The sequence below is a fragment of the Pararge aegeria genome, chromosome 3 (genome assembly GCF_905163445.1).
Source record: "Pararge aegeria chromosome 3, ilParAegt1.1, whole genome shotgun sequence".
NCBI lineage: Eukaryota > Metazoa > Arthropoda > Insecta > Lepidoptera > Nymphalidae > Pararge > Pararge aegeria.
In genome coordinates, this window is record NC_053182.1 from 20,432,911 (window position 1) to 20,459,736 (window position 26,826).

The 26,826-nt window shown below is 35.5% G+C and overlaps 1 protein-coding gene across 1 annotated transcript; it reads left to right on the forward strand.

The window, feature by feature from the left end:
• The first annotated feature begins 1,912 nt into the window (after nucleotides 1–1,912).
• Nucleotides 1,913–26,783, forward strand: LOC120635573 (lysosome-associated membrane glycoprotein 1-like). The gene is made up of 6 exons (XM_039906588.1): nucleotides 1,913–2,099; nucleotides 4,268–4,639; nucleotides 19,437–19,661; nucleotides 20,543–20,728; nucleotides 25,437–25,582; nucleotides 26,512–26,783. The coding sequence occupies exons 1-5, from the start codon at nucleotides 2,042–2,044 to the stop codon at nucleotides 25,577–25,579; spliced, it is 984 nt and encodes a 327-aa protein (XP_039762522.1). The 5' UTR covers nucleotides 1,913–2,041; the 3' UTR covers nucleotides 25,580–25,582; nucleotides 26,512–26,783.
• Nucleotides 26,784–26,826: the final 43 nt, after the last annotated feature.

The window sequence follows — 26,826 nt, forward strand, 5'->3', positions numbered from 1 at the left end:
CTTTTTTAAATTTGTGAAACACGTATTTATTTATTTATAAACGAAAACCTAAAATCAGAATTTCATGGATGTAACATGAAAAATAAAATGATAAATGAAGGATTTTATACAAACTTAAATCCCCCATTTAACCCTAAATCTAGGTTAGAATTTTCAAAAACCTTTTCTTAGCGGATGCCTACGTTGTAATACCTATCTGTGTGCAAAATTTCAGCCCAATCCGTCAAGTGGTTAGCGCTGTGCGTTGATAGATCAGTCAGTCAGTCAGTCACCTTTGCATTATATATATATAGATTATTTGGTCAGTTTGGCCCTAAATATACTACAAATATTACAGATCGGTCTGACCACCACATCAGTTAAAACACCAACCTTGCTGGAAGGTCTGTTGAAAGCGTTACATTCGTACAATTTTTAGCATCTGTTCTGGTAACACCATTCTACAGCTGTCTTGATTCCACTAAACAAATACTGCAATAAATATAATACCTCTGTAGAACTACTACAGAACATAAATAACTACCTAATAACCCTAAGACAACCCCTAAGTCCTAACCACTAATCTTGTACGCAGTAAGTTTTATCCAATTCTTTTTACAACCATTATGTTCCTGATTCAAAATTTGTTGTGATAATGGTACGATTAGAGTTTTATTTCCACGCAGCAATATTATGCATTTTAACTGTATGAGGTAAGTATTTACCAGCGACAAAAATAAAGATCTCCCTTTTAAACCTCCAATGCAAGATGTTTATTGTGTGTCTGCATATGTGATTGTTTGTGTATCTGCATGTTTGTGGCATAGTAATTTCCTACAGAATCCTATCCCAATCCCAAAAGATTGATTTTGATACGGTATTTGTCTGTTTTCAAGTTGACCAAAATTGTTATTAGCTATCATTTATCAAATATCTGTTTAATCGTTTTAGATTTAACGTAAGGTTTAAGGTCTTGCTTACCAACTTTATAAGTAAGATAAGTGTGCCTACTTTTACTTCGGTCGTTTTTCCAAGACATGATAATCTAGAGCATTATGCCTGCAGTTGTATCCGCGATCTAGTAGTTACTGTGGGGATCCCCAGTAACTAAAAGCAGATTTCTATTTGATTATAGAAATCTGCTAAAAGTGTACCCTCATTTAAAATATTAATATTTCAATAAATAAATAATATAATTAAATATACTGCGACAATACACACATCGCCATCTAGCCTCAAAGTAAGCGTAGCTTGTGTTATGGGTACTAAGATGACTGATGAATAATGTACATTTATGACGAATGGATTACACGCTACGGGTCACCGGTCAGTTTGTCCTCGTATCTCGGAAAACCGTTTGAATGGAATCTCTTACAAAAATAATGATTCTTTTAGGTATTTGAAGAATCCGCCACCGTCCGCAGAGCAATGGTGGAAAGATTGCATAGGTCGTTGAAAGTAACTTTAAAAGCAAGATTGATCAATGAGTCTTGGGTAGACGAGTTTTACACTGCAGCAGCTATGTTAGGGTTGCGAGCCTCCATGCGCAGGATAGTGGAGGAAGGGCCGCTAAATTAGTATTCGGTGAGTCCATGCGGTTACTAGGCGACTTTACTCATATTATAGCTGGTGAGGATAACGTAAGCCAGTATCAAAGAAAGCAATGAAGCAGTCTAAGTTGGAGTGCGCTTGCCTAGAAAATGTCTTTTCGCTACAACATTAAATTTTGTTTATGTGTATCAAGTTGGTCTTAGACATTTTAAGATATTTTATATGAGTATTCATACACTACTTGATAACTTCTATCTCCATTATTAATGAAGCACGAATTAAAGCGCCTACGTCAAATTGGTGTGTCTGTCAAAACCTTAACAAATTAGTACAAATTTTGCATCCTTTTCTGACAACACTGTTCGGCAGCAGTCTTGTCATTATACTCCATGACATTTGACATTTCCTGTCGATTCTTTTCTTACAAAATCATTTTAATTGCAACGTACTAGTGAGATTGTTCGCGAAACTACATAAAATAACTATCTAATTGCATTTTCCATATTTCAAAATGGCACGGTTAAGTTTTTATTTAATCGCGGTAGTGTTATGCAGTTTATCTGTACTCGGTAAGTACGAGAATTGACGAAAGTTAAAATGGTTAAAGTTAAACATCTCCTTTGTTACTTATCAGCAACGTTAGGATTTTAGTAACTTTGTAACTGATTACACATGTTGTACAACAAAGATCTTTTGTCATCACTTGCATGAAAGTATCTGGTATATAGCGTTATTCTTTACACTGTATTTGTCAGGGATAGAGGGTACCTACAGTTGTTTTTGTGAATTTTTCATGTACCTAGTTTTATGTATAAGATTAATGTCATAAAGCCCCTAAACATCCAATCTTATGTCAACCATTATAATATGGATGACCATCCATATTTCATTAGACAAATCTGTAAACATCATCCATTAGGTTTGATTTTTGTCCCTTCAGTACAACATAATAGGGATGTCGCAAGGCAAGTTGTCCTTTTTTTGCGGTCCACTTGAATTCAAAGTACAAGATAAGTAAGTCCTTGACTCCTTGCTGCAACAAAAAATGTCTTTTATGACAGACCTATATACTTGAAAAGTATCAAAAGAAGAATATGCTCAATCTTAAATTGATTGAGTCTATTGGTATAGACCAATAGACTCAATTGGTAATTACTACCTTATGACTCCATATACTTTAGAAGCCATATTTAAGTCAGATTAGAAGATATGCTTTGAAAGGTCAAACAAGCAGCTGTAAGAAGTTTGAGGCTAATGTCTCACTAGCCTAATGTGTTGACTAAGAAAAATGTAACTAAAACCCTCAATAAAGACTGAATAAATATACAGTCAAAACCGTTTATGGCAACATTGTTTAGAACAACATACCGGATCATACATAATTGACCAAAATCAAAGGTCCTGTCTGAATGCTATCTGACGGCCTTATCTGAAAACATTGGTTTTTATGGCCCATTTCGTCATACCTCTTAAGTCAGCTTGTTACTTATCTTTACACAAGATGCACCAAAACATATTGTTGAGTTAACTGTGAAAATTGCAACATGTTGCAAAAAAGAAAACAAATCAATATCGAAGAAAAATTGCGTATTACATACATGTATTATCTTTCCTATTAATACTTGTCACCGGTTGTTACAACTATCGGTTTTTACGACTAAATATGAGTAGTCTCTTCAATGTTGTTTTAACAGATTTTGACTGTAATTATAATATAGTTCTAAAATTACAAAGTAACACTCAAGCAATACCAAAAACATAAATGTAGCTTAACCAGGGCTGCATAGCAATTCTCTGCTAAGGATGTTAAATATTGCCCAGGGGCGGTAGTATAATCAGTTCAGGATAAGCCCTAATAAGCAAAATCGGAGCATCAAATTTTAGGGTGCACCACCAAAATGATATTTGCTAGCTGAAAAGCTAAGCTGTTTGAAAACTCACCTGTATCTAAAAAGTCACATTTTAATGAATAAAATGTGCTTTTATTGCAATTATATAAAAATATTCTAATTTGCTTAGCATCTATTGACCAACTATTAAGTAGATTCTACTCTAGAAGTCTACTTGTTTAATATGACAGTTTTAAATCTAAATCTGACTAGGAAGTATGTAGCTATAAGTAATAAATAAAATTGCTGATTAAAATGAGATAGTGTCATTATAGTATTGAATTAATTTGTTTTAGTTTAACCCACAATGGAACAGAGATTGTAGATGTGTGTATAATGCAAATGATAAGATGTTTTTTATTTTACTGTGTATTTAAAAACTTAATACAAGTAATCTTGATTCAAATTTAAAGATTGTGACTATTACAATCAACCCTATTTTTTTTCCTTTGGTGTCATCATACCTACCTGCTATAAGGCAAATATCTTTTATTCAAGAAATTAAGCAACTAACATAAAAACTTCCTCTGTCATAGCATCTCAATTTAGTTTTTTTATTGTTTGTCTAATCTTGTCTAAACCACAATCCAGCCAGTGATCTCTATCTATCATATATCTTATATCTTTAAATGAGCTATTCTTGTATATATATAATTGGAATCTCAGAATCGGCTCAAACGATTTTTAAGAAATTTAGTATACAGGGGTTTCGGGGGCGATAAATCGATCTAGCTAGGATTCATTTTTAAAAAATGTCATTTTACTTATGTTTTACCGTAATAACCGATTTGGTGCAAAGAAGTTGCACGGGTCAGCTAGTTTTGTTTTAATAACAATTACGTCTTCAGGTCAAGGTAACGTGCCGGATGTGAAGCCATTAACATTAATAGTTACTGGGATCCAACCAATCCTCTCTACCACGGTGACCGACAAACCAGACTCTACGAATACCACTAGTACCACCACAACCCCTAAGACTACCACGGAGAAGACCACAACAACTACCACTACAACAACTACCACAACTACCCCAGCCCCCACCCCTGAACCTACCCCTACTCCAGCCCCTACTCCAGCCCCTACACCTGCTCCTGCCCCTACACCTACCCCTGCCCCTAAACAAGGAAAATGGTCATACAAGGACAGCAAAAACGTAACCTGCGTGATGGTCCAGTTTGCAGCGCAACTCAACGTCACTTACACCAAGGCTGTGAATTCCTGTAAGTACTTTCGAAAATTTTAACTAGCGATTAAATTTTATTTACATTAATACTAGATGCAATTGTTTTTGATTTTTTGTTGTACACATATTGCAACAAAATACTGGTTCTACATGAAGGTGAATATCTGATTGAGATCTTTGTAAATGGAGAATGTTTTTATTTAACAAGTTGTGAACATTTAGTGATCTGTATATTTATTTAAACTTAATCTTTTCTTGAATCCTTACTAATATGTATTATAAATGTGTAAAGTTAGTCTGTTTGTTTGTCTTTCCACCCCGTCAATCAATAAACTTAATTATTTGTATGGGTTCAGTTAAGGATTGAAAGTGACATAGGCTACTTTTTATCCCAGAAATACCGACAGACTCCCACAGGATTTGTAAAAAAACTGTATTAACACAAACAAATAATGCTGGCAATATGGAGCTAGTATGTGAAATATATCTCTTGTTTTTATCTTTGCCAAAAGTCTAAACAAATTTAATAATAATATTAAATGTTTATTGTTCAAAAAAACATAGGTACAAGTTGCATTGCATCTGCATTGCAAATTTCTATAGTTCCTTTTCTTATTTAGAAGTGTCCATTGTTTTAGTAAATTTATTTGTTGTGAAGATCTAATGTCAGAAATGAAGGACAAAACTCATCCACGGATAGAAAATTCTAATAATTCAAAATTCATTTGTTTCTACTAGGCCTAGTTTATAAGCACTTTTGAAACGTCAAGTTAGTCTGTTTGAAGTGACTCTATCGCCGGTTCGGAAGGCAGATTCCACTGAGAAGAGCCGGCAAGAAACTCAGCAGATGGCTCTTTTCCAACATCATTTTATAGTCAAAACAACCTTTAGAATTTTTCTGTTTTGTGAGAGATGAGAGCGGAGTGGCCTGCTTCCAAGCAGCCTGATTGTTAAGGAATTCATCAATCGCGTAGTAACCACGATTGGTTAAATGTATTTTAATATATTGTTTAAACTTAGGTAAAGGTAGATCTAATGTTACCTTCGGTATCATGTTATAAAAGCCTATACCAATCCCCACAAAGGATTTCTGTACATTAAACAAAAACAAACCCTAATTTGCTACCAAACAGTGCAATATCAATATACAAAACTATTTAAAGTGAGATAAAATGGGGAACGAATTGTAGTCATTATAATTTATTGGTAGGTCGTATATTTTTTGTAGAGCAGTGCGACTTTCAGTTGGGTTAGGTAATGACTGTGAAAATATCTCTTTGTCATGATTAAGCAACCATCGCGAAAACAGGTATTCTATCAATCGTGACATCTTAATTTGATGCGATATTTAATTTATAGGTTACTCTTCTAACCTATCTTATTAATCTATTAATTACGTTTTAATATAAAGAAGAAGTTATAAGGTTTGTATCAAAGTAAGTTTGGTGTTCGATGTAGATGAAGATGTGAAAAATATGTGATCCGCCATTTTTCTATCGGCGACCATTTTGGACCGATTTTCATCAAGCTAAGAAAGAACCCTTTCAAAACACAGAATAAAAATACACAGACACGTCAAACTTATAACACCCCGTGTTTGCGTCGGGGGGTTACTAAAATAGATTTATAAAAATCGTCTCATGCTTCATCGTCTTGGATGCTTCGGCCGCGGTTAGTTTCGCCCTTTTCCGGATTCGCTGCATGTATTCTTATTATTGTTTAAATAAAGTGTCTTATCTATATCATGTCTTTACTGTCAGAGTTTTTGTAGTGCCTGATAGCGCTTTTTGTGACATAGCTCGTCCGGAGAAGTACTTAAGTCTTTCTTATTTCTACCGCAAAGAAGCATTGTTGTATTTTTTTTTTATGCTTATATACGAGCGCTTAATTACAGGCGCATGAGGCTTAACACCTACGCCTAAAATTGATGTACCCAGGGCATGTTGCAGGACTTGCTCCTTGTATGCCCTCTGTTTATATCCGATGGGTTTCCCACTTACCATCACAATACACACGATACCATCACAATACACATTCTACAATAAACTACCAATAGACATCTTGGAGATGTCTCTTAAAAAGTTCGAAGTTTGTATTAAAAGTCCTATTATAGTATAAAGGTACGTAATCGATAAAAAAGCTTGGGTGTAAATTATTGCTCTAACCAGGTTGCTCTTCTAATAATTTAAAATGACATTGTGAGATGGTGATAACAAAAAAAAACACCCGGCTAAGTTTGTTGTGGGCTTCTTCTTAGACCGGGACGCGTTTGGAACCCTCGTAGCTTTAGTTTTAAGTTTAAAAGTGCCACCTATGGGCCTACTTGAATAAAGATATTTTTGACTTTGACATCACGTGGGACATCTGATTGGTCAATTATTACTATAAAAGAAATGTACTTCTGTCGGTGCACTAACTCGCATTCAATTCGTATTTTTGTAACAAAAATTTACGATTTTCTAAAAAACACTAATACATATGTATCGAATCGAAAAATAATCTCCTAAAAAACATAAGTGTACAGAGTGATCTAATAAAGTAGAGTAGGTATATTTTTGTCATTTTCCTTGTTTCGGTCTTTAACAAAGATTTGGCTGTAAGCCATTTCATCTTATTGATTTTCTTATTATTATAACTCTGGTGTAAGAGTCTGAACGTATTTCATAAAATATTCTATTATATATTTAATGCTTTCTAACTGTTCATCGCGATTTCATCCGAATTATGTTATAGATACATATCATTTTATAATATTACTAGCGTACCCAGCCCGCTTCGCCGGGATAGATTATGCTTAATTTTATTTAAACAATAAACTTACATCATTAAATTTCTCGTAAATCGAATGCCACATGTCTTTCGAAAAACAAAAACAAACGCAGACGAAGTCGCGGGCAACAGCTAGTATAGTATAAATATACTACGACAGTATTTACATCGCCATCTAGCCCCAAAGTAAGCGTAGCTTGTATTATCAGGTACTAAGATGACTGATGAATATTTTTATGACTAATGTACATAAATGGGTACTTATAATATATAGATAAACACCCAGCACTGAAAAACCATTTATGTTCATCACACAATCATTTTCAGATGTGGGAATCTAACCCACGGCCTTTGACTCGGAAAGCAGGGTCACTGCGCCAATCGGCCGTCGTACCTTGCCCTTTGTAGCAAGTTAATTTGATGCATAGTTGAGGTTTATAAATTTTTAAATAAATTCCTCTCTAATCTGTGATCTAAACTTTAATCCTATTCAATCTGCAATGTATCACTTTTTTATTCCGCTACAAGGGTAACTCCCTTGACTAAAATCTCACCTGGTGGTAAGTGTGACTAAAGTCCTAAGATGGTAGCGGACTAACCTGTTAGGGGTATAGTAGTTATATGAAACCCATAAACCTGATCGGTTTCTAGTTTCTATGCGGCATCGTACCGGAACGCTGAATCGCTATGCGGCACGTCTTTTTCTATAGGGTGGTAACTAGCCACGACCGAAGTCTACCACCAGGCAAAACAACACTAAATGTCACTTAGTTTACGTCTATAACTACGCGATTCTAAACATCTATATCTATATATATAAAAGAAAAATTCTGCGTAAAATTTCTGCGTTATATTAAACGTCGTAATTTGTTATGTGATCACAGTATATCTGCAACTGAAATTACTTTAGAAAAAAGACGCGATTTAAGAGATCAAATGTTGTTATATAAAATAATACATAATTTAGTTGACTCCCCACTTCTTCTAAGTAATATCGATTTTGCATGTCGTAGGTTAAATGCAAGGCGTAAACCTCCCTTTGCGTGGGCTAGATGGAAAACAAGGTATTCGGCAAATAACTTTTTATCTCGTGCGTGCAATGCTTTTAACAACAAATATTGTGAGACGGACATTTTTCATGTCAAAATTGGCACGTTTAGAAAATTTATTTTGACAAAATAAGTACTATAGCTTTTTCATTTTTGTTTTACTTACATTATTATTATTTTTTCTTTTTTTGTATAATAATTGCTTGCTAGGTACTTACTCCTAAGCAATTGTGGTTAATGTTATTGTGTTATATGTATAACGAAGTTGTGGAAACTTTATTGGTCTATGTGATACAAAAATACGGCATTACTTTTATGTATAATTATACTGTTTGTTTCCCTTGAAAAAAAAAATTGTGTGGGTATGTTCCGTATAGGCTTCGAACTGTCAAATATAGCTTTTATTTACTATGATGATATTCTATTGTTGTTGAACATGGGTGTAGATAATGATCTTCCCCCGCCGAGAAGAGAATAGAAGAGAATGAAAACGGAGAGAAATAAATGATTTAATATATTATGAGACTTAAGTTACACCAAATAGATCTTCGTCACTGTACCATCTACGCACGTTTCGCTCCGTGCCTCATCAGGAGACGTTGACCTAACAATGAGTAATTGTTAAAATCTCTTTCCTTCTTTTTCTTAAGGTTATTGATAAGTCTCCTTATCTATCTATATCTATTCTTAGCAATTATTCATTGTAAAGTCAACATCTCCTGGAATGCACCAATTTTGAAGCGAAACGTGCATTGCCGAAGATCTGTTTGGGCGTGGAGTATAAGATTGGAGAAATTATAAATTAAACCAGCAGATTCTCCTGCTTTTCGCGGAATTTAAGTTTATTTTCGTAATATATCTGTTTGTGTTGTATTTGTAGTTGTGGTAAATACACACATTCTATTCTATTCTGCTAACAGATATATAGAGAATATAACGTTTAACACAAGGCTAGGATCGGCAGATAAGAATTGCCCTGAACAGATGCTATGAATGCATTGGCACAATGGATGAATGCGTCCGTTCATACAACCGAGCCCCTGTTCGCTGTATGTGTGATAACGCGCTCTATTCACAAAGCAGCATGCATTCACAAAAAAAAAAATAGTACCATTGTAGGAGTCGGGGCTTTTCAACCTGGGCGCCGAAGAAAGTAAAGAGATGCACCGCGAGGCCTACTAGTAACTGTACTTCAAAAAAATCAATAAAAAAAATTTTTTTGATAGTTTTTGGCAGCTCTGACACTGTTTGTCACATTGAAAAATTGTGTGCAGATCCACCAAGCTCAGCCATCCCATTGTTTTATTCGAAAGATTGTTAAAATTTATAATTTATTATAGTTTTATTAGTTTCATAATGAGGATGTTTTATTTTTAGCGCCTATCTGCCTCCACTAACAAGAACCTAGGTATCTATTTTAACTGGCTAAGTTAAATTAACAAACACAGTTTTGCATTTATAACATTAGTGCGGATTAACAACAATGAGAGTTTTTTCATTCAACCTGTTGAACAGTCAAGGAAAACATATTGCCTGCATGCCTTAGAGTTCTCCATAATGTTCTCTAATGATGTTCATAATGAGGACGTTTTAGTTTTTGCGCCTATCTGCCTAACTAAAAAGTTCCTAGGTGACTATTTCAACTAGCTAAGTTAGAACGCGGGCGTCGCGCCGATTTTCTTAACTTGTAAGAGCGCCGACGCGCTGGATTTAAGGTTGGGAACCACTGTTATAAGACATGATGAAATTTTGATCAGGGGCGGTTTTTTTCTTTTATACTTTCTATTTCGTTGCTGTTGTCCTAGAAGGTGCAGCCCAATTAGGCCCAGAGTCTTTGCTAGCATGAGTTTATTTGTTTTTTTTTTAATTATTATAACATTGGCAGTTAAAAAAAAATTTTTTTTTACACAATAATAAATATCACAAAGTCCCACCACCCCTTATTATATAGCTTAGTTATGGCTATCCGTGACTAATTCCAGGATACTAATATTTTAAAGAGACACGAAACTGACCTTAGTGCATCGTCTGAGTATCATTTGAAGAGCGTGCTTAAAAACTTGCACCACTACGTATGTTGACACTTATTTTTAACTGGCGTTCCCCAACGACTTCGGCCGCGTATGAGTTAACATTAAAAAAGGCTTATGCTGTCACGAACTTTTAGAACTTTTAAAGAGTTACCATTCCGTCATACATCATTGTGGCGTAACTTTTACCGTTTACGCATCGCACGCATCGGAAGCTCTCGAATGGATCAATTGTCCCGTTCTTGCAAAAACTTTCCATCGATGATCCGCTTCTGTTGGTCGTAGCGTGATGTTTTATTATTATAGACAATACGAACAAGTAGTTTATTATTTTTTTATGCCAGATTAGCTGTTGCTCGCGGCTTTGTACGCGGTTTTATATTTCATAAATCCTGCGGGAACCGTACATTTTCCCGGGATAAAAAGCAGCCTATGTTTTAATCCGGGACATAATCTGTCTTCATCCCAAAATTCAGTCAAATTGGTTCTGTAGTTTTTGCGTGAAAGAGTAACAAACATCCATCCATCTATCCATACAAACTTTCGCATTTATAATATTACTAGGTTTTACGCAGGTTTACTTAGTCAGATAGGTATTTTTTTGCATAGTCCACAGTGCAAGGATATCATATAATACTGTTGCTTTATGATTTTATCATGACTAGATATTTCGCTATAGCTATCTCATTGTACGTATTCCCGGAACAACTGTGATAAAATGTTACGCCCATTGAAAAATATGAATGACTAACTATGTTCGGAACTTCGTGTGGTGGAATTTCTGTTTTCTCGTTGAGCAATAAAAACAACAGGGCAACTAGCATTTGACCGCGTTTTCGGCCGCGCTTTTTAGGGTTTTTTACGAATCCCATAAACACATTTTTTTTCCTGGGATAAGAAGTAATCTTCAAAAATTTTCTTCAAAGTTAGAGTGTGAAGGAAGGGCAAACAAACACGCAAACAAATAAACAAACACACATTTGCATTTCAAATATTAGTTTGGATTAACTACAATTTAAAGAGAGTTCGAATCACTTTCCTAAGTTATGTCCGTTTTAAGCAATTAAAATATAGCTCGCTTCAACGGTGAAGGAAAACGTCGCGTCGCGTCGTGAGGAAACCTGCATGCCTGAGAGTTCTGTGAAAGTTGCAAATAGATGCTATTGAAGTTTTATTATCTGTGGCTTTATACAGCTAACTTCAATTATAGGTAGTTATTATAAAAAGTTTACTTAAGGTCATAAGACAATTTTTTACAGACAGGTATATAATATAAACACAATAATGTTGCTTTCATTTGAAACTGGTTTTAGGAACGGCTATCAGGTTTGACCAGATCGTCACAGTAGCGTAGCCGATCATGCTAACTGTTCACAAATGCAAATGTCTGTGAGCGTTGCACTTTGCCTAGCACGCTGCAAGGTCGGGGGAAGACAGTTAAGAAATACGCGCGATCGAAGTTGCCTTTTTTTTTTACTGCGAAGCGGTGATAGCCCAGTGAGCGTTAGCACTTCAAAAAAAGAAAACAAAATTCATTTCTTTCGTAAATCTGCATTGCAAATGTCTATAGTTCCTTTTTGTGTTGCAAAGAGTGCATTGTTTTAGTTAATTTATTCTTCTTCTTCTTCTTTTGATTTATGGCTTTTCGTAGTGCCAAAACAGCACAATGTACTTTGCCAGTGTCAAGTAGCTAATTTAATTTAATTGTTGTGAAGATCTAATGTCAGAAATGAAGGAAATCTCTTCCACAGATAAAAACTTCAAGTCGGCCTAATTTATAAGCACTTTTGAAACGTCAAATCAGTCTGTTTGTAGTGACTCTACCACCGGTTTAAAGGCCTCCTAGAAGAGCCGGCAAGAAACTCAGCAGATTGCTCTTTCCCAACATCGTTTTATAGTTTAATAATCTTTAGAATTTTCCTGTTTTGTGCGAGATGAGAGCGGAGTGGCCTGAATCCAAGCATCCTTGTCGTTAAGGAATTCATCAATCGTGTAGTAACCACGATTTTTAAATATAATTGAAATCTCGGAATCGGCTCCAACGATTTTCATGAAATTTAGTATACAGGTTTCGGGGGCGATAAGTCGATCTAGCTAGGATTCATTTTTAGAAATGTCATTTTATTCGTGTTTTCCGGTAATAACCGATTTGGTGCAGACGAAGTTGCGCGGGTCAGCTAGTATTGTTTAAATTTAGGTAAATAATATTCCTTCGGTATCATGTTATAAAAGCACATACCCATCCCCACAAAGGATTTCTGTACTTTTCTCAGACGATATGCAGATATCATTAATTTATGTCCGTTCCGTGTAAGTCGATTGTTTATATCGACTTTTTGTTTATAGTTTTGCTTAATAAGGACTTCCATCTCGGGGGGCCGTGTTCGAATCCCAGCGCGCAAAAACGTACAGGATCAAATTTCGCTAAGAACGTCTTAGCTGTGGAACCGTGGTCAAGGACCGGTACAACAGGCTATCTTTTTAAATCCTACGGAAACGGTACCATGCTACTTATCTTCAATAGAAGTTTTTTAACCGCCTTCAAAAAGGAGGAGGTTCTCAATTCGTCCTCCTTTTCTTTTTGTATTTACGTTACCCGATTACTCGAAGACACCTGATTTGAAAAAATCTTTTTTTTTGTTTCCCATTAAATTTTTTTCGAAATTGGTCGAGTTGTTATTAAAAAATCATCAATAATATAAGCCAATGTAGCAAATTTTTGGCTATAAAGTTTATTTAATGCGCTGAGAAAAGTATTGATGATACATAAAAATATGTACTACATGATTAAAGTACTCATTGTTACCTACAAAAAAGTCCGCAAGGAATTTACCTAACTATCATATTTAGGTCATGATAGTAGCGTTTTGTTCTATAATTCAATTAGATAGATCGCCGGTAGAAACAAGTATTTTTGCTTTTTACTTCCTGGGCGTATGTTGGATCGACTATTTTTTTTTAATTTGTTAAAATCACATTATTCAGCTCCACTACAAGTTGGAGATTGCAATCTCACCTGGTGGTAATGATGCAGTCTTAAGATGGTAACGGGCTAATCTATTATGGGTTATGGTAGTAACATTAAACCCAATCGCATAATCGGTTTCTACGCGAGATCGTACCGCTTATTCGCTTGGCATCTCTTTGTCTGTAGGGTAATTATAAATATATATAAATATACTACGACAGTACACACATCGCCACCTAGCCCCAAAGTAAGCGTAGCTTGTGTTCTGGGCACTAAGATGACTGATGAATCCCTACTTCCCTACTAATGTTATAAATGTCAATGTAAGTATGTTTGTTACGATTTCACGCAAAAACTACTTAACCGATCCTCATGAAACTTTGTACACATATTCTTGGTAGTGTTAGAAGTAATATAGGATACTTTTTATCCCGAAATTAAGCTCGGTTCCTAAGGTAGAGGGGTATGCGTGTTTGACGATTTTACACCATAACTCCGACAAATTATAACCCATTTAAATAATTATTTTTGTACTATAGAGGTTATAATATGTGTTTAATTTAGATAGAGGACAGAACTCCTCAGCGGACAGCAGTAAACCTCTCATTTAAGGCTTAGCTGTACTGAATACTTTTTTTTTTAGATCAACAACTAAATTTTATGCCACATTAAAAACCAAAATCAAACACAGACGAAGTCGCGGGCAACAGCTAGTATTTTTATGAATATAATACACATAAATACTTATAATATATACAGCCGGACACTGAAAAAACATTCATCAATGAATGAATGAATACACTTTTATTGTACACCACATAAAAATATAGGAAAAATTATTTAAAAAAAACTACTTTACACGATTAGGCGGCCTTATCGCTAGTTTGCGAATATCAATAGTCTATGGTCGATGGTAACCAGTCCTCAAGTCTAAACCTATCCTTTTTATGCTAACCAGATTAAACATTATCCTTTGTCAATCCGTCAAATTTTATCCGAATCGTTGTTGAGCCGAGAGTGGTTATACTAACAATACTGAACCGAATTTATTCTATTTTAATGGATTTATAAATATAAATAAATATACTACGATAAAACACACATCGCCACCTAGCCCCAAAGTAAGCATAGCTTGTGTTATGGGTACTAAGATGACTGATGAATATTTTTATGAATAATATACATAAATACTTAGAATATACATATAAACACCCAGACACTGAAAAACATTCATGCTTATCACACAAACATTTTCCAGTTGTGGGAATCGAACCCACGGCCTTGGATTCAGAAAGCAGGTTCGCTGCAAACTGCGCCAATCGGCCGTCAAATTTATATTTAAATCCATAAAATATTAATAATTCACTTCCAGTGAAGGTTGCATTTTCTTTGAATGACCGACATTATTGGCCAAACCCCAACTTGGCGTACAAACGTAAGTTGTATCTCATTTTGTATAAAAATCATGTCATGGACAACTATATATATTATACAAGGCTCTTTAGAGGGGGTGGAACCAAATCGACGGGGTATTTCAGTAATTTATTTATTTATTTTACATTTCGTTAGTACGGCAGGGCCACTTACACCAACTAGATAGAACAGGCGTGACGGTTTCCTCACGATGTTTTCTTTAACCGTAAAAGCGAGAGATATTTAGTTGCATAAAAAAAACTTGCGTAACTCTGAAACGTTAAAATTTAAAATTCATTATTCATGTATTTCAAGTAGGCCCAGTTTATAAGCACTTTTGAAATATCAAGTCAGTCTGTTTGTAGTGACTCTACTACAGGTTCGGAAGGCAGATTCCACCGAGAAGAACAGGCAAGAAACTCAGCAGATTGCTCTTTTTCAACATCATTTTTACAGTTTACAATGAAAAAAGATCAAACTCCACTATCCTGGGCGTTATTTTATTAGTAAATTTTATAAATGCGAAAGTGTATTTAATTGTTCATTTGTTTGTTGTCCTTCATTGTTGGCATAGATTGAGTTAGTTGAAAGGACGGAGGACGGACATAGGTTATTTTTTATGCCAGAAAAACAAAAGGTTCAAACGGGATTTGTAAAAACATTTTAAATGCGGAAGAAGAACGCGGGCAGTAGCTAGTTTGTAATTATTCTTCAAATTATTCTCCGTTGGTAGTAATTCTTCAAATTTTTTTCTGTAATTTCTCTACGAATTACCCACTGAAAATTTACATTGGCGTGCCTTAATTGGCACGCCTACCAGTAGTTTGCTACCCCTGTCTCCGTGTACAGCCTCGCGTCTAGTCTCGGAGACGCCGAATGTAGGTCACGTTGAATGCACCACGACTCCGCTTGACGTCAACAAGTCATCTACAACTGGAGAACTTAGTCAACATTGAAACTTACGGCGGTTTTCTTTTATTAAATTGTTATTTATAGTAAATATATATCTTTGAAAATAGAAATCGGCTACCACACACAAAAAACACTGTAAAATTGAGAAACTGCTTATTTTTTTTATACGTTTTAGTGAAAGCCTGCGACTCCGCGTAGAATTGGTCGTGAGTTTATATCTTTAAATACCAAAGCGATAAAAGTATTTCATGTCACAATATAAGTTACCATGCTCCTCCTAAACGGCCTGATTTTTTTTTTAGAATATATTGAAATTTTTTTATGTGGCATGCTAAAATATAAATATCCAAATAAAAGCGGACGAAGTCGCAGATAAAGCTAGTAATACTACAAAATGTGCAATGTAAATATCACATGCAATTTAAATTTATTTTGACCAATAATGCTCACACGTTAAAGGCAAGATGTTTGCTGTTCCAGACTTTGAAACTGTTTGAGAGCAGTAATCCGAACATAGGTACATTATATTGGTCTAACTCTTAACGGTTTATGCAGCGCACGTCAAGATAGTTCTCAGATGGCACAAGTTTTTCCGATTTACGTGACACTTGATCTTTTTTTCGCAAATTTACACAATATTTTTATTAAAGCATATGTTTTATTCTGATGTACCTATAACCTATATGTTACAGCAAGTTTATCAAAGTAATATTTTTTATCAAAATCCGTTCGTAAGTTTTTGCGTGGAAGAGTAACAAACATTCAACCATACAACTTTACAGGCGTTTTCGTGTAAGGGGATTGCACCAGTTTTAGTAGAATAGGTTTTTATTACGACGCGATGATCGTGTTTACTTTCGGGAAAGGAATCTCAGGATTCGAACTCGGAACTTTGGAGAACGCACCGCTTACTTTTTTTTAGTTATGGGCGTTTTAAGTAACTAAAATATCACTTGCTTCAACGAAACCTGAAGCCTGCGTGCTTGTGAGTTATTATGTTCTCAAAGGCATGTGAAGTCAACTTATCTGCACTTGGCCAGTGTCGGACTAAGGCCTGAACCCTTTTCATTGTTTGAGACCCGTGCCCTGTATTGGGTCTGCAATGAATGGGTTAATATGATGATAATGTTTTGTCCTCTCAAATAATAGAAAGAAAGAGAATCATTTATTCATGTTAAGTGTTACAAACAGTACATCTTATAATAATAAAGTAACAACATAGTATACAACATACAATGTCTGTGTGTAACACCAGACAGAAAGGGTGTACAGCTCAGCATTTGCCATGCATTGTACCTGAGTACATGCATGCCGCTGATTGTCAGCCGAGACCCGAGTGACGATACGGCAAACTAAATAGATAAATAAAAATAATGAAATAAATAAAGTTAAGCACAGGCTATTCACATTAAAGTAGGTAATAAAAGTGATAAAAGCAGCAAAATTATGATTATATTAAAAAATAATAAAAAATCAGAAATACTGTTAATTACATAATAAATAAATAAAATGTTGCAATTATATAATTAGTGTTAATATAATATAGTATAATATAATACAATAACAGATTAACTGATAATAACAGATTAACTGAAACTCTCATGCCCACCTCCATATAATAGACATATCAGTCGCACAGCCTTCAGATTCTAATTGATAAAAAAACTAGTCATAAAATCTTATTAATATCCAATGTTTCCCGGCCATGTAGGCACATTAGTAAGTGGTAGGTACTAATGCAGTTAGTTTAAATAAAATAGTTGTGAAACGTGATCGAAGCGAACTGTGCATGTGTGAGTCACCAGACATGCCTCATATAGATGGCGGACAGTTATCTTGTACCGGAGTTATGTCAATGCAGTTAGCACGAACCGCTATTTTGAAGCTAGTTTATGAAAAAAAAAAACGTCTCTTTAACCCTCGACGTAAAAATAACGTAAAATAAGTCTGATGTAACGCGTGTGTGTTAATCTGTGACATCGTAGTTCCCGAACGGAAAACCCGATTTTGATTTCGTTTTATTTTGTTTGATTGAAAGTTGAATTAGTTGTTTGATTAAAATCGGACAAAAATGGGCGCCTCCACAAAATGGCGGATTACATATTTTTCACAACTCCCTCAGTATGAGTATCAAATAAAAGAGCTTGACCAGAAGAATACTATAAACAATGATAAATTTCAAATCCAAAATGGATAGAAGCAGGCGTTACTTTGCGGAATTCGATGATATATTATGAAAATTAAGTTTAATTTGCTATAATCCGCGAAAAGAAGGAGAATCTGTATGGTGTAATTTATAATTTCTCCAATCCGTGTGGAGTACCACACCAAACAGATCTTCCGCAATGAATGAATATTTGTAATGAATAATTGTAATGAATAATGTAATGAATGATTGTTAAGTACATTGTACAGTCAACATCTGAGGATGCTCCGGTTTCGGAGCGAAACGTGCGTGCCCTCTACATTGCCGAAGATCTGTTTGGTGTGGAGTATAAGGATTAAGGAAATTATTAATTACACCATACAGATTCTCCTTCTTGTCGCGGAGACTAGCAAATTAAGCTTAATTTTCATAAAGCCAAGGACATTCTGAGAGGCCACCCGTCTGCTGTAGTAGGTTGATTTATAGGCTATTGGCTGTAAATGCTTGAATAGATTCCGTTTGGCAGCGCTCGGCGCTCGTTGCATGTAGTTATGCAATTTGCCATCAAAGTAATTGCGATCTCGCGTTTGAGGCAACCATTGTAGTAGGTGTTTAGGTAAGCAATATTGTTACGTCGGTTATACCTAGCGATTAAACAACGCGGACGGTGCTAGTATTATTAGGTGACAAATGTATTATGCTTTTTGGCCTGATTGCCTTGTGAGTATGACAAGTTAAATCTTGATCATCAACAACCCATTACTAGCCCCCTACTAGGGTCTCCCCCGAGAATGAGAAGGGCTTAGGCCGTAGTCCAACTACTTCTGGCCAAGTACGGATTGGTGGAAACCACACGCCGCGCGTTCAAAACATTATGGAAAACGTCTCAGGCATACAGGTTTCCTCACGATGTTTTCCTTTAATTACAAACACACATAACTGCGAAAAGTCAGTGGCTCGTGCCGGGTATCGAACTCGGCCCCTCCGAAAGGGTAGCCGAAGCCTTACCCACTAGGTTATCACCGCTTAACTTGCTAAACATTTATTTATTTCAGTTTATCTAAACTTATTTTAAAATGCAACTTACATCTTTTTCGCATATTCCTGATATTGTTATGGAGGAGCGGAGTCTTCAAATGCAGTTGTAGTACTACTACATCGGAAAAAGAAGGTTCCATACTTTCAATCTGTTAAAACTGTAAAAATTTAAAAAAACTTTTACAGTTTATAGTATTATAAATAAATAAATAAATATACTATGACAATACACACATCGCCATCTAGCCCCAAAGTAAGCATAGCTTGTGTTATAGGTACTAAGATGAATGATGAATATTTATATGAATAATATACATAAATACTTAGAATATACATATACCCAGACACTGAAAAACATTCATGCTCATCACACAAACATTTTCCAGTTGTGGGAATCGAATCCACGGCGTTGGACTCAGAAAGCAGGGTCGCTGCAAACTGCGCCAATCGGCCGTCAAACGGCCGTATTACTTTTTGATTTTGATTTAAAAACGTCCCATTGTCCACAGCCCTCACGTACTTCGTGGTGAACGTGCCGCCGACCGCCAGCGTGGTGGACGGCAACTGCAACGGCACGGAGCAGTGGCTCAACCTGGGCTGGCCGGTCAGGAACGAGACAGAGAACGTCACGTACAACAACATGGTTCTGTTCTTCCACCGCAACGACACCACAAAGCAGTACTCGCTTAAGTACCTAAACATCTCCCTCGCGCCAGAGATGTTCCCGAACAGTTGTAAGTTTAACTCTGATCCCTTTGTATGATCCACTTCTGTTTCTGAACTTTAGCAGAAGAAACCTACCGCTGAAACTCGGCTTAAACACATTTGGTTCAAAAGAACACAATAGTTCACTTACATCGAGAATACAATAATATTTTAAAATTGGTAAATACAAAATCTCAAAGACCGTTACAAATTTACCATATTTCTACCACCCATGGAACTGGGTGGAAATATCGACCAATCCTAAAATACTCAATTATAAATGTAATAAAATTTACCATATTATTTAAAAATAAAAAAATTGTGGGTGGTTAAAGAAAAAGTTAGCGAGCGATAATACAAATCGTTTTATAAGGAAGAAGTCACATTTACTTAATTGAACGGTATTTATTACATGTTCAATAACAAGTTTTTTTAAATATTGGTAAACTTTTAGTGTTAACGATTATCTCAGGTAAGTTATTGTACAACAGCGCTCGCTCACTAACTACGACTATTGGCTATTGGTGACTGAGACCTACGACTATTGGCTATTGGTGACTGAGACCTACGACTATTGGCTATTGGTGACTGAGACCTACGACTATTGGCTATTGGTGACTGAGACCGAGGTGGTGGTCTAACTTCGTCTGCTCTTCGTTCGTTTTCTTGCTGTAAGTCCTATTTACAAAGGTTGCCTGTAAGAGATTGCTTGCAGCAATAAGGCCGCCTTTGCATGTCTACATTGTGTACTGTATACTCCTTACTGTTTCTTTTCCTGTATGTTATACGTGCAATAAAGTGTTTCTCCTTCTTCGTCTGATTTACCTTTAGTTTCCACATATGTCGCTTTAAAGTAGGTATAATAGGTACTAAGCCGGGGACATCAGTAAAGTGTGTAAACTCCTTCCAGCGAACACGAAAGCACCGGTGGCGTTCTGGCACGGCGTGGAATGGACTACGCAGCTCGCCAGCTCGTACCGTTGCGCGGCGCCCACGCAGCTCAACATGACCTCGGACCTGTCCGCCGCTACCCTCACGCTGTCGCAGCTCCAGGAGGAGGCCTTCAGGACCGCCTCTGATGAGACTTTCAGTGCTGGTGAGTGATGAACTCTTCACACGTCAAGTCGTTAAGCCGTAATTAGGCTATGTTCTGCAAGGAACTGTTAAACCTAAATAAACCTTATAGCCTTTGCATGAACTTATTTAACATTTACTCGGATAATAAAAAATAATTATTAGTTTAGTTATTTTTTACTTGACATTCCATGTTTATTGTTCCATACAGTAAAATTAATGAAATTTTATTATATTCAGCTGATTATTTTGATGTTATATTAATTATTACTGAAATTAAATGAATTTGTTTAAATTAAGATTTGCATGTCATATATTATGACTAAACATGTATGTTTGTACAATGTTTTATGCAAATAAAAGGATTTGATTTTAATTTTTTGAGGAAACTTTCAAGAGGGATTACCTCTTCATTAATTGATATAAGTTAAGTCATTATAATCCGTAGCATATTAAAAACCCTCCACGCTGCTCCAATGCGGGTTGGTGGGCTTAAACGCAAGTGATAATGACCGTGATTGACCGTTTGCGTGCTTTCGTGTAGGCACGGGGGCTGCACACCGCTAATTCGCTAAGTCCGGGCCGGTACGGACTTTTTTAACAGAAATTAACAATATCTACCAATTTACTAACCATAGATTATTTTTGTATTAAAAAGTATTTTTTATAAATAGTTATTATTAATAAGAGTTGTCTACAACAGAAATGGTACCATTGTATACCTATGAACAAATAAGTTTTCAGTGTCAAACGCAAAAGTTTAATGTGATGGTACACAAAACAGGTAATAACTAAAGGTAAGTTATAAGAAGTTATGTTCTAAGCTACAACCCAAAGTATGTGTACACAATTTGTATATTGTAAATTTTATTTAGGAAACGGTGTTTTTTGCTCAATTATTTGTACTATATTTAATTTTATGCGGCATACATCATAGCGTAGCAGGTCTTCAAGGTTATACAACAGAACTAAGATCATACAGAAACCGTGTACACCACTAATATTAAATCATTAAAAACCACTCCATTTTAGAATGGTTTCTTGAACAAACGGTTCAAAGTCAAAGTCAAATATTTCTTTATTCAAAAAGGCACATAGATAGTTTAGTTGTTAGCAGTAGTTTAAGCACACTTTTGATGCGTACATTACATGTAAAATATGACATAAAAGCGAGTTGATAGCGATAACTAAATTCGTCAACTTATAACTAAAGCTACGAGGGTTCCAAACGCGCCCTGGTCCAAGAAGAAGCCCACAACACACTTGGACGGTTGTTTGTTATCATCATCTCACATTGTCATTTAAAACTATTAAAGAAGCACCAAGGTTAGTCACTTCATTTCATTTAGCAGTTTACAGTAATTATTTTACCTCTAATGTTCTAAACGGAAAAGGTTTGTGAGCTAGCAAAATTCCGCGGGTGTAAAGTGAGACGTGCGCGGGGCGTTTTGACTGTTTTTGGACTAATAATGGCTGAATGAGGGTCCTGTAGGATCTTAATTCAATGGGTTATACAGCTGTAGGGTTCACCGCGGAAGTTTTCTTAATGCATCTTTTATAACTAATTACATTCGATTACGTTTGTAAATTTTCATTGGCAATGTGGTGATAAGGATTCACACACACTGGCCCCAGCCGCCGTATCTGTTATCGCGCGGCTCTGGCGCGATAAGCCAGCAATAATAATACAAGCGCTACCTACTCGGCACACGAAGCGCGCTGTTAGTAATCACACTGCAAATGATTTATTATTATTAGTGAACAGGTACCTATTACATTATTGTTATATTGTAATGATGACAATCAAACTACATAGCATTTTTTAACTTTGGATCACGTTGTACTGGGTTTGATTTCAGAGTTGAACGATGTGCACATAACAACAATCCACCCTAGATTATTTTTTGATGATGAAAAAAAAAAAGTAAAATAATAGCGCCCGCCCTTACTACGCATCGGTACAATGTAGATACAAATGTGGGGTTATTCGGAATTAGATTAAATCCATGTATCGTGTGTAAGCGTATCAAATTATGCTTACGACTTCGACGAAAAAAAAATCTTATTACAAATCTTTTAATTTATATCTTTTCTCTAATGTAATATAAATGTTACTACCTAAAAAACCTTCCTCTTGAATCACTTTATCTATTGTTGAACACTGCATTAAAATCCCGTTCCGTAGTTTTAAAGTTCTAAGTAAATTTGAAATTAGAACTATAGTAGATTTTACTTCGCCGGGAATAATAATCGAGGCTCGAATTGCGAGTGAATGTGAATTAGCTCTTTCAACCAAAAAGGTGTCAGTTATTTTCAGAGAACGTATTTAAAAGTTTATCCTTATTTATCCTCGCTGTGATGAAAATAAATAGATAAATAAATATACTACGACTATACACACACCGCCATCTAGTCCCAAAGTAAGCGTAGCTTATGTTATGAGTACGAAGATGACTGATGAATATTTTTTTAAGGATAATATAAATAAATACTTATAAAATACAGATAAACATCCAGACACTGAAAACATTTATGTTCATCACAGAAACATTTTCCAGTCGTGGGAATCGAACCCACGGCCTTGGACTCAGAAAGCAGGATCGCTGCCTACTGCGCCAATCAGCCGTCAAATCGTCGTCTGAAACGCGTATGGTACATTACTTGTTACATTCACGGCTAGCTTAGCGCGTTCGCTGTTAGATAACGCGCCCAATACAACCTCGGCTGTGAAAATGCAATGTAACCATACTTGATACATAATGTACTATTATAACTCAAAATGCCCCACTTTAGTATCTAGATTGCACAAATGCGAAGCAGCAGTGGCGGTAGTGCCATACAAGCCGAAAAGCCCGGCTTGCGTTACCACAATAAATCTAAAATAATTCATACTTGATAGCAATGGGGAAATAAACACGATGAACTTTGACTCAATAGTGTATGCACAATGAGTATACAAACACTACGGCAGGTTTGGTAGAAACCGGCCGATATAGATACACTAGCAGGTAAACTAAGCTCGGCTGCCTACGCCGTAAGGAAAATTAGACAGATTACTGACGTAGAAACAGCAAGACTTGTTTACTTCGCGTACTTTCATAGTGTGATGTCTTACGGGATCTTATTATGGGGCAAAGCTGCTGATATTGAAACTATATTCATATTGCAGAAAAGAGCTGTACGGTCAATATATAAACTTAAATCACGTGAATCCCTCCGTGAAAAATTTAAAGAAATTGGTATACTTACGGTAGCCTCACAATACATTTAAAACAATATAGTAGGTATTTGTAAAACAACATATTAGTCTTTATAAACAAAAAGTGGATATAAACAGTCGACTTACAAGAAATGGTCATAAATTAGTGACATCTGCATATCGTCTGCGAAAGGTGCAGAAATCATTTGTGGGATTGAGTATACGCTTTTATAATATGATTCCTAAGGTAATTTTGGACCTACCAATGCATAAGTTTAAAGAATGTGTTAAAACACATTTATTACAGCGAGGTTATTATACAATTGATGAGTTTCTTAATGACAAGGTTGCTTGGAAGCATCCGGCTCCGCTTTCATCTCTCACAAGATAGAAAAATGAATGTTAAAATATAAAATGTAAATTTTTGATGTTGGAAAAGAGCAACTGCTGATTTTCTTGCCGGCTTCTTCTCGGTAGAATCTGCCTTCCGAACCGGTGGTAGAGTCACTACACACGGACAGACTTGACGTTTCAAAAGTGCTTGTATTAGGCCTACTTGAAATAAATGAATTTTGAATTTTTTTGAATTTTGATAGAATTACACTGCGCGATTTCCGAACGCAGCGGTACAGAATATTCCGAACGCAGCGAGCTTCCGACTGGCGGCGATAGAATGCCAAAATATCAAGGTCGCGCACGAAGACCTTTCGCTTTGTCTCACTTACTCTCGTTGGCTTGCATGGGGGCTAATTTTTTACTGCTTTCACCGATAGAAATAATAGTGTTTTTAGCAGAGACAATCTAAATTATTTAATAATTTATATGGACATAAAAAGCACGAGCAAGCAAACATTACGGGTTGAAGTTCGTCAGGATGTCAAATTTTAACTACTTCAAACTTCTCCAATGTTGTGATTCATAATTTGAAGTTTATTATTGTTTGCGGAATAGTGCATTACATTTTTTTTTTCATTATTAATTAAAGTTAATTTTATTGACAATGTGTTCAAATTGTGTGAAAATTGTTTCTTGTGGCGGGCTCAGATGTGTGCAAACGTTAATTGGTGAACAAAATGTAAATTATTTAACTTTTTTGGAAAAAAAAACAGCTAATAACATTACCGAAACCTACGCCAGACTTATGTATTTCTAAAACTAGTAAAAATCGAAAGAGACAATTTAATAGTTCGGTATACAATACTCGTTGGGTTGTTGGATGCTCCCATTCTAATAAATTATATTGTTGGTATTGCATATTTTTTTCTAATGGAAAGAACGTTCTAACGCGGCTGGTTACAATGAGTTAAATAACTTATCAGGTGCTATAAAAAGACACCACATAAACATTTGAGTGCTGTTATTTATTTCGGCAAACAGCGCATAGAAACTTCTTTATACCACCAATTATCAATTGAAATTTCCAATCATAATTCGCGTGTTGACCATAATCGTAGTGAGACCACCACTGAGATTGGAATAGAGACGTCAGCGCGTCGGTAACTTGCAGAATCCATGTGTGTGTTGTCCCCAGCTCGCGAATGCAGCGGCACGGACGTGCCCGACGCGGTGCCCATCGCCGTTGGCTGCGCGCTGGGCGCGTTGGTCGTCGTGGTGCTGGTGGCCTACCTGGTGGCGCGCCGCCGCTCCGCCGCGCAGGGATACCTTTCCATGTAAAAGGTAAACAATAGCTGCTTCAATAAAAAAAAATGTGCGAGCCGTCACGCCTGGCAGATGTGAAACATCGAAATTGTTTCCTATAAGTTATATGCATAAAATAACAAATTACGACAGGAATCAGATATAGCATAATGAAAAGATAAATTTGTTCCATACATTTTTTTTTATTAAATACAAAAAAAAATCTGAATTTTTACAATTTATTTGAGATTGCGACAACTCAACTACGTATAGTACATACGAGTATATTCTATCTTATAGGTTCCAACAATCAGATTTTACTCTTTATAGATGTTTCATATCAAAAACTAAATAACTAAAAAATAACTTGTTCTAAGATTTTATTGTAGAAAAGTGATTTACTTTTAATAATAGGTTAGACAGTCAGTCAGTCAGTGAGCGGCGAATTTTTACTAGTTATAATTCTTAAACTACTGGTTCAAATGGAATTTACATTCTGTTTTTATGCCTTTACGTGAAAAAAATTAGAAGACTCAAAACTAGAGTGAAAGATGTATCGTTACATTTAAATGGTAAACGGAGCGACATAATTATCGCTTCTTTAATAAAAATAGAAAATATCTCAAAATTTACCTTAAAACGGTGTTTAGACGATAAGCGAACATTGGCAGATTTTCTTTGTATTAAGCCTAATTAATTCTTCAGTTACAGATTATTTGGCTATCCAAAAATCTAAGTCATTATAATAAAGATATAAAACGGTGTACTATTTATGATTTTCACAGTTATATGAAAGGTTAATTAACTAGTAAAAAATATAACTTTATACGACCTCTCTTTTCATATGTAATGGCTAAAGTAAATATTATAAATAAATAGAGCTATTGTAATAAAACGCGAGAAAATTCCATGTCGTATTGTGCATACGTTTAGTCACCTGAATTAACTTTAGTGTGTTTACTTTTCAGAAAACGGGCGAAGGAGGGTCAACGTACGTAGACAACTAGTGTAGAAGTATAAAAGCATACAATCATTTCATTTCATCGCATTTATACACAAAAATAGAGTCACATTAATTAGCTATATACATACTGTATGCATTAGTAGTTTTGCTCAAGTTCTATGTTGGCTACACTGTATTTATTGTTTTAAGATTATTGGACTGACTGATACTTATTTTTGCGTCTATGATACACTTGTATATCTCCCATCACATCAAAATAAAACTAAGAATAAAAAATAAATTTTTTTTTTAAATGACGTAGGATTGCGGCAATGCCTTT